General features: G+C 39.6%; 1 protein-coding gene across 1 annotated transcript in view; it reads left to right on the top strand.

The window, feature by feature from the left end:
* Positions 1–498: 498 nt before the first annotated feature.
* The window catches only part of LOC139659570 (protein eyes shut homolog), a gene marked incomplete at its 3' end in the record, with an annotated part of 119,778 nt that continues 105,145 nt past the window's right edge, over positions 499–15,131 (top strand). The window contains exons 1-2 of the mRNA XM_071537878.1: positions 499–786; positions 5,114–5,169. Of these exons, the coding sequence (XP_071393979.1) occupies positions 499–786; positions 5,114–5,169 (344 nt within the window). The remainder of the gene's footprint in view (positions 787–5,113; positions 5,170–15,131) is intronic.

Here is a 15,131-nt window from a genome sequence, read left to right on the forward strand (position 1 = left end):
TGTGCTTGTTCTATTTCTGTCCATGAATAGTTCTGCGGTGTGTGATTAATCCATTTGGTAATATATTGTAATTGGTTTGCCAAGAAATAGAGGTGAAAATTTGATGCTTCTAGTCCTCCTAAGGTTTTACTTTTTGGCTTGACCACAACAGCAGGGCCAGCCCTATAAATGTGAATGTCTGTCACTCACTGACTGACTGACTGAGTGATGAAGTTACACCATTGGTCGGCCGTGGCACGTGGCACATCATAGATCACAGAGCCAGAAATTTAAGTTTCGTTTTCTCCGCCATCTTGTTTCTCCACTGAGATTGGGAGCCCGTTTCTCCCACACAGTAAGCAGGCTGACCAATATCATGCATGTAAGCTGAAGCTAACTGAAGCTAAAGTAGAATCTGTACAAGTATATCATATCGCTGTTTATTTCGATGCATATGCACGAGCTCAGTCCACCTGACAGCCCTCTGTTCTGTCGACGGAGAGAGAGAAACAGACAAGCATGGAGGTTTCGGTGCGCCAAGGGTTTACTGCCGACGCTTCCTGGAGTTTCCCAGGGGCACGGTTCCGGCCAGTGCCGATAGCTGGGCGGCGATTTGTTCCCAGTGATCCGGCCGAGATTTCAGCGGGGGTCCCGACGCCGATGCGTCACTGGGTGTCCGGCGAACTGCGTTTTCGGCACCGATGGGTACCAGAGCGACCGGGACTTGGATCGGGAGGATCAGGCCGTGGGCATGGTGGAGAGGACAACGGTGGAGAGAGGAGACAGGACGCGCTCGAACGGAGATCAGTATGGATGTATGGACTATTATTCTGTTTAGTCTGTATATTAACAGTCTACAGCAGAGGTTTTACCGGCTGGCTTGTCCTGGACCGCGGTAAGTCAAAACAAACACAGTCTATACATTTATATGATATTGACGTTATTGCCCCTGATGTGTAGCCCTATAATTTTCCATTTGAACTTTTATTTAGGCTACAAGAGCTTACATTGAAGTTACATGCTCAACATTTAAGATCGTACTTTAAATGAAGGCTTTTAGAATATTTAGTTCTCGTGCACAGAGCCGCCAGAGACAGCTTTCTCTTGGTTTGGTGGCAAGTGGTAGTCACAGCAGTAAGCATAGCAGTCCTGTAGGGGGTGGAGGGGGAGCAGAGCAGCTATGGTTGGCTTAAACTCCACCAGGATTTCAAAAGCAAACTAAATGCGCGATTTGAGTGGCTGACTTGGATCTAGCATTGCAAGACTGTGGTTGATTGCGTCTCTCCCGCTTGAATTCAAACAGTGGCTTTACAGCTACACTGACGGCAACAGCATCCTTCTCAGGTGAGTGACATGATATTTTTGGCTGGACCGCAACAGCGGGGCCAGCCCTATAAACGCGAATGTCTGTCACTGACGGACTGAGTGATGAAGTTACACCATTGGTCGGCCGTGGCATGTGGCACACCCATACACGGTCCAGCCATATACCAGGTTTTGACCTAGTCTTGTTTGTAGTGTTGCTAGTTTAATCCTTGTTTTTTATTCTTCCAATACAATTTGTTTGTTATGGAGTCCAGTGATTGAAACCAGTTGGTAGTGGGTTGGGTTGGGATCATTGCAAAGAGATAGTTGATTTTGGGTAATATTATCATTTTAACTGATGCTATTCTACCTGTAATGGAGAATGGGGAAGGTTCATCCAGCGGTTTAGGTCATCCTCAATGTTTTTTAGTAGTGTGGTGAAATTTAATTTGAACAACTCTGACAGCTGGGCGGAGATGTTTATGCCTAAATATTTCATATTATCAACAGATATAGGAGGAGGTACATTTGGTGATGCAGCATTCCAATCCCCCTCACATAATGGCAGAATTGTGGATTTGGTCCAGTTTATTGAGTAGTCCGATATCTTGGAGAATTGGTTAATGATCTTAATGGATTCTTGCAATGAGTTTGATGTGGTCTGGAGGTACAGTAATACGTCATCTGCATAAAGACTTATCTTGTGATGGTTGTTGGAGACATGGTTCTCTGAAACCAAATTTGTGTAGGCTAATGTTGCAAATAGAAATGTCCAGTTTACTCTGTCAAAAGCTTTTTCGGCATCAAGGAAGGCGATTATGGTTTTTAGTGGTGTTTATCAAATTAAATAGTCCTTGGGTCTTTGTCCGGCTTCAGTAGCACTGAGAGGAAGGCTGTATGTGTTGTGGAATTTTGGAACTATGCTTAATTTCTTGACACATACTGATGAATAGTGGTGAAACTGTACTCCAAAAAGGTTTAAGGAATTCAGCAGGGAACCATCAGGACCAGGTGCTTTGTTGTTTGGCATTTGGTTGAATGCTTTAAAATATTCATTATGTGTGGGTGGTTTATCCTATTCATTTGCCTGTTCTTTAGTCAGTTTGGGAAGATTTAGGTTGTTTAGGCTGCATTCACACATAGCGTTTTTTGATGTGGAAAAATAAAAAGCCTGGAGCACTTTTTGTGAGGAGAAATAAAAAGCGGATCACAGCAACACCACCTGACGTTAGCTGAGCAGCTGCTAGCTCACTAACCAGCTGGTTAGCACTTCTAGCAGACAAAACAGTGTTGTGCAACAAGCAAAGGCTTACCAAATATTTCCAATACATGTCCAGTATAATCCATACTGCCTTTAAGATCGCTGTTGCGGTAAAGGAAATTCACTTATTACAACATCCAATTTCTCCACCGGCACTTTCACTTTCTCCATATTTGTTGTTGCTATGGGAAACGGCCAGCATCTCTGTGATCGCGTTTGGTCGGCTCGAAAAAGCGGTTCACGTCATCCGGCGCTTTTCTGAAAAGTTTAACATTTCTCAACTTTTGAAAGAAAAAAAAAGCCGGCTGCAGCGCTTTTCGGGAGCAGCCACCTTTTGTGAACTTCCCATTGCTTTTAATGAGAAAATGGCGCTGGCGGTTGGGGAAAAAACACGATGTGTGAACGCAGCCTTAGGAAGGAGTCAATATCTGATGCATGTGGTTCATGGTCAGGAGTGTATAATTTTGCTGTAAAATGATCAAAAGGTGTTGTTGATGTCTTCAGCTGTTAACATTGTCTTCCCTGCTGAATCCTTCACCACTGAAATTATAGATTTTTCTTTAGTACGCTTAAGTTGGTTTGCTAGATACTTTCCTGATTTGTTATTATATTAAAATTTTTCATGTCTTAATCTTTCTATCATGAATTGTGTTTTTTAAATTATGTTATCTAGTTGGAATTTAACTTCTCTTAATTTGTTATGGGTTAGTTCAGAGGGATTACTGGCATAGGAGTCATTCAGTTTTTTTAGTTATTCTTCCAAATCCTTTTCAATCTCCATTTCTTTTTTTTCTTGTATGATGAATATGATATAATTTTTCCTCTCAGTGCTACTTTTGCCGTTTCCCATAGTAGCGTTGCTGATGTTTCGGGAGAATTATTTATTTCCACCAAGGACGCCTACTCTCTTTTAAAGTAGATGTCAAAATCAAGATCTTTGAGCAGAGAGGTATTAAAGTGCCATCTTGTAACGGGAGGCTTGGGGTACTTGGTGTTTAGGGAAAAAGAGACAGGGGCATAATCACTCATCAAGATGGGATGGATTTTAGTGTCTGAGACATTAGGTATGATTGAGTTGCTAGTGAGAAAGAAGTCAGTGCGGGAAAAGGAGTTGTGAATATGTGAGAAGTAAGAGTATTCTCTGGAATAGGGCTGCAATTAACGATTATTTTCATTGTCTATTAATCTGTCGATTATTTTCTCGATTAAACGATTAGTTGTTTGGTCTATAAAATGTCAGAAAATTGTGAAAAATGTCGATCAGTGTTTCCCAAAGCCCAAGATGACGTCCTCAAATGTCTTGTTTTGTCCACAACCCAAAGATATTCAGTTTACTGTCATAGAGTAAAGAAACCAGAAAATATTCACATTTAAGAAGCTGTAATCAGAGAATTTTGACTTTAGTTTAGACATTACTGGTAGGCTACTGCCGTTTGAGCTAGTCCTTTCAGGGTCCGATGTTTTTTTCTGAGCGGGTTCCCCTTTTTTTCATTCTGAATGAAATCATTCCGAAGGAAGACTGCCACACAAGTGTTTACGTGAGCACTAAATATAACGATCGCATTAAGATGTGCGTTTACATGCTCCACAGTATGTAATCAGAATAAAAGTTTCTGATATGCGCAAAACACCGAATCCAGCACTCTAACATGGGCTTATGTTTTTAAATGATGGACCTGCGTCGGTTATTTCTTTACTGCTGTTCTTTCTGATGAAGCAACAGTTTTATCAAAACATACGACTCCGTAAGTGTCAGAAAAAGACGTTTTGTTTTGCCCCCGCAATGATTGGGTCCATTTGTAATTTTCACCGCTGTAAACCGAAACTGGCCCAGAGAGGCAGGACTTGATATAACAATGGGCTGCACCGCCTACATCAAGTCTGAGCGCCCTGGGGTTAATAACAAGCACATCCATTCGAATCCTCACGGAAAAAAAGGGTAACATTATTGACGTTACTTACGTTAAATGCGCGAGCATGTGCAGAAAGAGGTGAGATAAAGAAAGTGATTGGAATGAGCGTCTACATGACGAAATTTCATCCATCGACCGGATTATGAAAGGGTTATACCACCCCTCTCAAACGGAATGAAATTTAATTCGGATCGGGACAGTTTATTCTGATTGAGGTGTTTATATGAGGCATTTTTATTCTGATTGGGCTGCTATTCTGATTAAAAGGCTCCATGTAAACGAAACCTGTCTGTATATGCTAGCAAGAGATGCTGCAACAGCAGAGGGGGCTCGTAGCCTTGTAGAGAGAGGGAGAGAGAGCGCGCCAAGTGTGTTGTCAGCGGAAGTCGGTCCGTCTGATGCAGCGCTTCCGGCTAGTCGTCCCGCATTCCGCACCGGTTCAAACATTGGCTGAACATTATTAGACATTGCTGTAAATGTGTGTGGGAATTTCCCACATTATAAGTGCTAGATTTGCGGGAATCGATTAAATTATGCGCAATACCCGCAATCCCGCACTGAAATTCAGCCCCTGATGAGATATTGTATATAATGGCTTATGATACAAATATTTGCTCAACTTCAGTGATTTTGTGCTGTGTTCTATGTCTTTAAGGACTGTGACCTCGTGGAGCGAGAGAAGGAGCAGATGGTCATGGGGATCCTGAAGATGTGGGAGTAGTCATTGAGGGAGTGACGGTGCTCAGTGGCCTTCCAAGTGTTGCCTGCACCTGTACCAGGCTTCTTGGTTTGATTTATGCTCTGGATCTGAGCTACCCAACCAGTCTGCAATACACTTGAGGTGTTTAAAAAAAAAAAGTTCAACTTTGATGGACAGAAACGGTCGGACAGAGTCCAAAAACGTACGATAATGATGTGTCGGTAGACATCACAACTTTTGTCTACCTGAAATGCACTCACATGTGTTCATGTGCAGGCAGTTTACCTTGTTTTAGCTGTTAACCTTTGTCAACTTCTGATTTGTTACTGTTGCTATTGTTTTCTTTGTCAGGGAAATGTAATTATGGGAGGAAATGTTTCTGCATTTATCCTTCAGTCACTCTGAGAATGGCTAGCATTAAAGCATTTATCATTGAAATGTTACAACACCTGACAGGCTGTTAAAAATGTGAAGAAGAAAAAAAATGTTTAACTGATGGGCAGAATCATGCTTTTTTTTTTTTTTTTTTTTTTTTTTTTTAAGCTTGATGGAACAAATGCCTAAAGATGGAGAAAATCAAAATGTCAGGCTATTTAGAATTCATGTTTGGTATTCATGTATATAGTTGTTGTACTCTTAGGGAGCTTATTAGGGGTTACATGCTTTGCTATTTTCCTATCACAAGCATGCTTCTAAAGGATTCTACATAATTTTTATAGAACTCTACATTACATGATGTTCTTTTAAAAGTACCTTTTAACAAGAGCAGATTTGGACTCCTCTTAGTCTCTGTCTCTCCCTCTTTCTCTTTCTATCTCTCTCTCGCTCTCTTTCTCTGTATTTCTCTCTCCGTTTCTCTGTCTCTTTATCCTGGTTTTTGAAATTTGTCAGTTACACTTAAAAGATTTGGAATAAACACCTTAATATGCCATTTGAGTTGTCATTTTATGAACATGATAGTTTTTCGTTGAGGTCATGTAAAAACCTGAAAGAAATGCATCCAGGAAACAATTCATATCAGATCAACATAATATAGATATGTTTGACTTGGGCCCAAATCACATTGGATCAACGTAATATATATATATGTTTGATTTGGGGGGAAAACACATTGGGTCAATGTAATATAGATATGTTTGACCTAAACATTTTAATTACATGTAATGAACATGGTAAGATACAGTTGGATTAACCTAATTATTTTACGTGGAAATTTGCCACATAATAAAAATACGTTGAACTAATGAGTTATTTTTTTGAGTGTAGAAAAAATATGGATTTCTTTTTTGCCTGCTAATGCATACAGGCACACACACACACACACACAGTCACACACACATTTGCAGGCATATAGTGTCAATTCTCCAGAGAGCAGGGAATTCAGATTTTCAGCTCAGCTCCATCACCACCAGGTAGACCATATGTTACATTTTGTCTGAGTACAGTGATAATGGGCCCCTCCCTCTGGGTGTCTCAGCAGGATGACTTATTGGTAAACCCCAAATGAGCCGCTCTGAAATAAGTTTTTCTTCAACTGTCTTTTGTTTACCCTCCTGTGCAGGTTTGGAATAACTTTTTACACCATTTCTTATTACATAAGTTCTAAATTCCTTTAATGGTCAGATCTGGGAGTATTTTCTCTTCTCTTTACAACTCCACTGCTACTTTCTCCAACAAACTGTACAGAACAAAGTGGTACATCTGCCTCTCCCCTCTATAGAATTAATACAGATATACAGTGCTTAATTTCCGGACAGGATCGTACAGGATCCGGCACCGCAGTGCCGGATCCTGCATGAACATGAATGTTTTTTTTTTTGGTCTGCCATGTAATACTTACAATAGTTAACTCTTCCTTTCCCCTCCCTTCCAAAAGCCTAATTGGCTCATTTCCATATGAAGACAGGTGATTACCCTATTAGAAAGTAGCAACAAGCACATGGTAATCACGTTACATGAGTGAGCTGCTCTGCAGAGTGTGTTATGGTAAACTTCAGACATCGTCATGGCTAAGAGACAGTTGAATTTACTGTCCGTATGTCCGCTGTGTGGAGTATTTTTGGAAAAAATAAGGTAAGCAAGGTAAAAAAAACAAGGTAAGCATTTTCTTTTTTGTAAACGTGTTACAGTTCTCTGCTGTAAGTCCCACAGTTAAATATGCGGGCAATTGCGCATGTTATGTTGAGTGTCCAGAAATAATTGGTAATATAATTGGTTGACGTGAAGGGCTGTAAGCCCCACATCAATGTGGGCATTTCAAAACCAGCGCGGTCCATCTGAGCATTTAGGTCTACTTCTAGCTGCATGGCATGACCATGACACGTTTTATTGCTGTCATTTCATTATTCGCTGACATTGTTTCCCACGTTCAAAATAGATATCGTATGAAAGTATTTGTGTTGAATATTAATGCGTAGCTACTCAAGCCAGAATTTGTCTGGTAAATGGTTGAAGCCATTGGAGTTTCCTTGATGTGTTTATGTAGGCTATGATTAGGATATCTCACAGCCAAGTAGGCTATGCAGGCATTTTTATGTTGTGCACTTGAAGGGCAGGTTTGTAAAAACCCATCGGTTTGGACAAAATGAGCATTAGGTAGCCTATACAATAATCAAATATTGTTATAGGTCCCCAGTAGTTGGAGCTCTAAGGTCATATAGTCATTAGTAATGTTTAGGCTGTTGGTCTACAGTAAGCTATATGGCTATACTGAGCACCACCGTGCCTCCAGACCGACTTGCGGGAACACCGACCACTTGGTGTTCCGGGACCTCATCATTTACAAATTAAGCACTGCAGATAAATAGCAAGGTTTAGTGTTGCACATGTCCAAAAAAGATTTCATCATTATATTTTTAAATATTACTTGTGAACCTTTGCGAAAAGGTTTCTTCATAGTGGAGTTTTGAGTAAAACAACAATAATGTCTCCAATTTCCCAGGCAGACCTCACAGAACTCATATTATTTAGTGCAGCATGATTAAATAAGGAACCTTCCCAGGGACATTAATAGAAGTGTATAATCACTTCCACAGATAGAGCAATGCCAAAGCAAATTCTGAAAATGCCTAGTCTTTCTGTGAGAGCAGTGGCATTGACAAACAGTTGCGTTTGCCTCCTTTAACATCCTTACGCATAGCCACATTATAAAATCACGGCTATTTACATAATAGATACATTCTTACTGTAAGTGCAATGTTATTCATGTGTCGTGTCTACTGTATGTCAGGATCAGGGTTTACAGGCTTGTGTGTTATGGTTCGGTGCCATCATAACACTAATGATGTACTGCTCTATTAACAAATTAAAGTGTGGGCACTTTCCTTGCATCCCTTCAAGGACTGTTTTCCTACTTTTCATCATATTTAATTAAAAAGTGTTGCAGAAATCGCCCAGAGTGCTGCGGTTGGGACGAGGTTAAGTGTTGAGGGCAGTTCTTACACTTATACTTGCACGGCAATCATAAACATTTCAAGTCAATGCAAAGGGAAACGTATGTAAACTGTATGAGATAATCAATGTCTGTCAAAAAGACGCATGGTTTAAGCCCTTTGAAGATATACTGCACATTGCAATCGTCAATCGATGTATCAAGATGATTTCCCATGTGCTGGATATAAAGCCTTTTGACTCCTGAACAGACGTGATCCTTGCTAGTCAGTACCGATACTGTATTAACCACGTTTTGCACAAAGCGTGACTTACATTCAGTCTTGCTTTGCTAGCAACATTGCTACACAACAATCTAGAGCTTGGAGTTATAAGGTTCTTTCTGGGAGGAGTGCAGCTGTGAGATACTGAGCATCAAAGATTTGACTGCTGGCAAAACTGTTATGCACTGTCTATCTTTCTAAATATTTAACTCCAAAAGGTTCTTAAAACAAAACACTACACAAGCATAAAATAACATTAAAAGATCATGATTATGTGTATAACTCAATTTTGATTTAAAAAACAAAAATCAGATGAAACCTTATGATTCCAAGTTCACAATATAATAAAAGAAAGATATAGAACATAGAAGATGTTCGCTCAAATATATCTCAGTTTTTGTATCAAATTCAATGTTGAGAAAAGACATTATTCTGGTCCAATGACAGTATTTTTTGTCTTTTAAAACAGCAGCAACATAAACAACAGCAACGGTAACACTGCACTTGCATTCACTTTCACATTGAGGGAGAAAGTCTGTGTCTAACCCCACTTAAAAGAATCACTATATCATCTCAGATTTGAAGGGGGAGATGATCTGTCACTCATATATATGGATCTCTCATTCACTTGGCATTTAGCAATAAATCAAAGATTTAGCGCCTCCATTTTGCCAAAAGTATATTGCTGACATACCCATCAACTGTGAGGCAGGGCTTTGAGTCATCCTTATTTTTTGGCACACAGAAGACTGTACACTTTATCACTTGTCAAAGAATTTGGTGAATGAAAACTTTCTCAGTGTTTGTAAACCATGCCACTCTTATCAAATGGCTCTGAAACACCAAAATGTGATTTTGCTTCATTGTTTTATTCAACTGAAAAATCCATTTAAAATGTTTTCAGAGACCTCACGTGCAGCTGAAATATATTTTGAAATATATTTTTCTTTCTATTTATTTCTTTTTCTATTTATTAAAATTGTTAAATTACAGCTCATAATTACATTGATAAATGAGGTGAAATATATGGTGTGCTGAGACAGCGTGCTCCTCCACAGTTAGAAGGGTGTCTTGAAACACCAGACTGTGCTCTCAAACTAAAACCAATAGACCCAAGTGGTGCAAGGACAGAGGATCAAGATGTGACTTTACTTTCATGATATTTTACTTTTTTTTTCTTCACAGCCTAAAGGTCCATGCTCAAAGATATTAGGTCAAGGTCTGTCTCATGTGCTGTTAAAAAGCCTAAGATGTAACTATGTGCCAGACCCAGCTGCGCCTTGGTAGTAATCAGGGAAATCTTAAAGTCAGTTATAAAGTCAACCAATGTAAAGATGCTTTATTGGGGTGACATGATCTCATCTTTTAACAGCTGCATTTCTTTTAACCCTTGCGGCTGCATTTCATCAGGCTGAACAGCTAAAAGCACTGATGACCCAGAACAAGACTGAAATACTTGAATATGACATTGGTATCAAAGATGAGTCCATTTCTGGCAACTGGCTTTATATTAGGAAGTGAGTGTGGATCATTGTGAATCAAAGTGATGCAGCTAAGAGGGCAAAATATGCATCCCGTACCTGTCTATCAGTAAGTCATGATTTGTAGGTGGCTAACCTATTTGGATCACTGGTAAATCTAACTGGGTGTTGCCTGGTTAGTTGACACAGACATTTTCTTTATGAATACTCCTGCCAAGAATGGAGCATAAAGACGATGAGCCCTAAAACCAGTCCTGGGTGCTGCAGCAGTGAGGATGATGTCTTTAGTTAATCATTGTAAAACAACTTTAAATACATAGTTCATTAAGCAGTCACACACACACACACAGTCTTCAGTATTTTAGCAAGGCTTATAAAGCTTCAATATAGGGTTTAAAGGTAATGGCATTTTGATGGTGTCTTCTACAATTTGACATATTTCCAGGTGAAACAGGATGTTGTTGCAGGACATAATCTGGGGACGGACCTTTCAAAAGTCGGGTGTTGGACCATAACACACATGCAAAGAATAAGGCAGTGAGGCCCATTGCAAACTCGGTGTAGCTGGTGAAGCAATCCACTGTGAAATGCTTTGCCTATAATCTTGAGCTGTCACAAATTCCTGATTCCACAAAATGAAATGAATACAGACCCCAGAGGCAAGCATGGTGTCTTAGGAAAAGGATGGAAGATCAGAGACATTTTTTGTTTGTTTGGACTTGACTAAAAGAGCGCAGACATTCTCACGTACATATTTAGTCTTAGGAAAAGGAAACAGGGTTTTTTGGGGAATGAGCACCCAAAACTGCAAGGCCGTACCATGTCGCCACTCATGTCACTTGTGAAGTTGCAAGTTTTATATGATGAGGGGCAGAGGCTGAGAGAAAGATTGGTTGGAAGATATTGGTTGGAATTTTTATGTACACCTACTGATATGACATTAAATAACCACTAAAGATGCTATTTTCCAGGAGGTAAAAGTAACAGGATTTTCATATAAAAACCATAATAACTGTAATTTTTTGGGGCATTTTCTGTATTGTTAATAGGTGTATGTTATGATACAGATAATTAGTTAACATGGTGGATAAACGTATTTTTCATTTGATTGCGACTTTAAAAGAGCAAACTTTAATACCACCAATGGCCATAATCTCAAACAGCCACAAAAAGTCCATCAAGCATCAACACGATATTGTATAATCCTTCTGAGCTGCTTTCTATCAGCATATTTCATTACTTTCCCTCCCAGGTGCTTTTGATGTTCAACGCACCAGTCTGCTGTCTATTCAAAGGCATTCTCTTTTCAGAATTCTCTTTTGAGGGAAACGAGGCTGAAAGCTCCCAAACCGGACCAAATCTCAACCACCGCAAAAAAAGTTTTTCGTTCACCATATGGCTTAGTAATTATTAATACATTCATTACATGTGTAATAAACTAGGTGGAAATTAAATTGGATGGTTCTTAAGAAGTTAAATAAGTGAGTAGAAAGCAAATCCTGGGAAAGCCCATTTCTGTGTTTGTAGAGGAGAGGCTTGTTGGACAGGACACAGCCTCATAGGTGATGGGACCAGAGCATCCCAGATAATTTCTTGCACAACAATCATCCCGCCGCAGCTTTACCAGGCACCAGGCAGCTAGAATCTATCATTGAGGATAGGGCCTGTCATGCATGTGTGACCTAAACTATGCTTCAGAACCAGTCCGGTGCATATACCGCTCTGCTTTACATTCCACTCACACTGCTATTTGCCTCTTCCATGGCTGGGTTTATAACTGAATTTTAAATCAAGGTATTTCTTCCCCAGCAGTGTTCCTGTTTTTTTTTTTCAGAGACAATGCTCCTACACTGCATGAATCCTCAGGGCCTTTATTCATTTCCTTTGAATGTGGTTCCAACCACCAGGCCTTAGACTCCCACAAACCCCCTTCTCTGGCTATGTAAATATTCCATGAGCAGCTGCCCCCACACTGTGGATTGACAAGTATTCCAACTTACTTGAAAACTTTGTCTTTAATAGAGGTTTCCATTAAAGAGAGGCTTAAACCTACAGTAACTGTTTTCCTCTAGAAATTGACACCGTTTTTTTTTGTTTTTTTTTCAACAATGTCACTCAATCTTTGTAGTGATACTTGTTCAGTTAATGCGAGGCAACATGACTCGCCTTGTTATAGGCCTATGTGACAACACTGAGTAAATTAAGAAAAAAACCCACTATAATTTCCCAAGTTTTTCCACTATAGAGAGCAAAATATGGGTGACTGATAGTACATCTGTGTAATTCATTTGGTATAAAAAGGCACAGAAATCATGCTGACAAAGGGGTCTGAAAATTGCCCTGCAGCACTCCGGATAAAGAACTGTGTCCTTGTTAATCAAGAAGATCATAGGTCACCTTGGCAATTATCAATTCTGAATGCACACAATAACAAACTATCTTTCCGACAAATCACCTGCCACATTTTCATTTTCCTGTCTATAATTTATTTTCCCCTGCAATGAAGAAGTGAGTGGGTGGGATTGGAAAACCTGACAATCTTGAAGATGCCTGGAAAAGAACTGCTAAGCAATTAATAATAGAGAAGAGGATGAGTTAAGCCCATCATATTATCATTGGCATTAGCATACTGGTAACTCCATTGTCTTTTGTATGGCTACGGTCTCACTAATCAATCATGACTCACTAATCAATCTCTGTCACTCTCACATTTAACCGCTGACATTTGGTTTGCTCCTGTGAAAATGCAAACTCAAGATCTCAAGCATTTTGCAGCCTGATGCAAAGAAGGCATGAATTTGATGATCTGACAGTGTTTATACAAACCTTTCTGCACATTTATCTTTTCAATGATTTTATGTAGAAATCCCATTCTGGTGAATCGTTTACAGTTTGTACATCAGAAACAGAGTCATCTAACTACATCCTGCCTTCTGAGACAGGTTTTACAATAATACATCCCCCTAAGCTGTATTGCACGCCATGCAGAATGTCACACAATGAGACTTCTACAGTTTTTTAATTCTCATAAGAACCATTTCCTGATTCATACTCTATAGCCTGTATTTTCTTTGTACTGTCCTATGTGAAGCATAGTTCTTCTTCTGAAAAGACTCACATACATTATTTGCTCTATCTATCATAGCTTTTGTAGCTCTGTGGACTGCTCTAACTCTGAGATACAGCTAATTAAAATTTCTATGATAAAATAATTAGCCTCCGCTGCAGACAATGGAGAATGAAATTCTTTCGTAATCACTCAAATGAACTGATAAGAAACTTTTCAAGCATCTCACAATTTGCTGTCTGTGGGAAAACCAGAACTCGGTTATTAATTTTCATTGTCAGATATGCTGTTTTCAAAGCAATGGCCAAAAATAGGTTCCTTCCATGGAGTCGTATGCACGCCATATAGAGTGGGTAGGGGAGCGGGGCAAGGTATGGGGTCGCACTGATATTTTATGAATGCATATCATTGTTTTCAACAGACCTTTAAAAAAAGACAGCATTACTGTCTATCAGTTATATAAAGGCATAATGCCAAGACTGCACCTTTGCAAAATACTTTAGGAATAAAACAAGCTGGTGAGATAGTGCACTCTCTTGCAATTACAATTATATAGCACATGTCTACAAAAAGGTTCACACTGTGAAAAACAGAAATCAGAAAATTCATGGACATGGACATGGACAGTAAAAAAGTAGAGGAAGCTGGTTGAATTAACATATATTCTTCATTTCTTTAGCAATTTCTCCAGCATTTCCTTCTTCTTGCAGATGTGTTTTGGAGAAATGAATCCCAGTGTGTACTCTCTCAGTGGTCAGTATTGGATAAACACTGCTGCTCAGCGCACATAAGATGAGTGTCCAATCAGTAAATTGACCAGTGATCTGTCTGCACTCACAGCAGGTTTGGAGACAACTGCTTCTCTTTGGCAGTTTGCATTCCCCGAACACAGCAGATGAAAAGTACAGCCTCGGAATGTTTAATAATCACATTCATGCAAGAAGTCATAAGTGAAAAGCAAACATCTTTCAAACGAATCCCTTTAGTGTCTTTTGGATGTGATATGAAATATGTATCCAGTAGGTTTTACTGTGGAAAATAAGGATGCCTCAGTCAATACTCAGTATTCCAGTTACATTTTGATTGGGGGCACACACTTTGATTTATTAATCTGTGTAAAAAAAAATTTTTTTTTCCCGTACTGTGACCTTGAGTATATGGTTGGTGATTTGAATTCAGCAGTAGCTCTACTGAATAATAATGATTAATGCTCAGAGATTATGCTCTTTTCATGCTGAGTGAAACACACGAGACCATACTAAAATGTAGACAGACCATGCATAGGCTGTAATTGATTCTGATGCTTTTATGTCAAGTAGTACACAAACATTAAACAACATAATGTTATAATGAGGTGAGGTGAGGTGAATGAGCAAATTAGAGACAATCTGTTTCCTTCACAACACTAATTGTGATCACAATAGTGGTGTACACAGTTGGACTAAATTGTCCATCTGTTGATTCTTCAAACTGCTGATTAATGTGTGTAATCATTCCTACAGAGTTTTAAAGATGGGGAAGGATTTTAACATGTGTGTGGGTGCATCATACAGTATACCTCTTAACACAGCATCAGCCTAAAACAGCTACAGAAATGCAGCCAAACCATGTGGCTCCTAAATCAGCTCATCCATTCCTCCTTTTGCTCAGATACAAACGTCTCAATCAGTCGTTTCTCGCTACATGCGGACTACGCAGCTGTGTAGGGCCCCCGCGACTGCTAGGGGGCCCTATTGCGCTACCGTATTTTTGTCCTCCTCGAATATAAATGG

The sequence above is a fragment of the Centroberyx affinis genome, unplaced genomic scaffold, assembly GCF_046629955.1.
Source record: "Centroberyx affinis isolate AG114_WGS23_722 - 3 ecotype Tasmania unplaced genomic scaffold, CSIRO-AGI_Caff_v1 ptg003143l_1, whole genome shotgun sequence".
Classification (NCBI taxonomy): Eukaryota; Metazoa; Chordata; class Actinopteri; order Beryciformes; family Berycidae; genus Centroberyx; species Centroberyx affinis.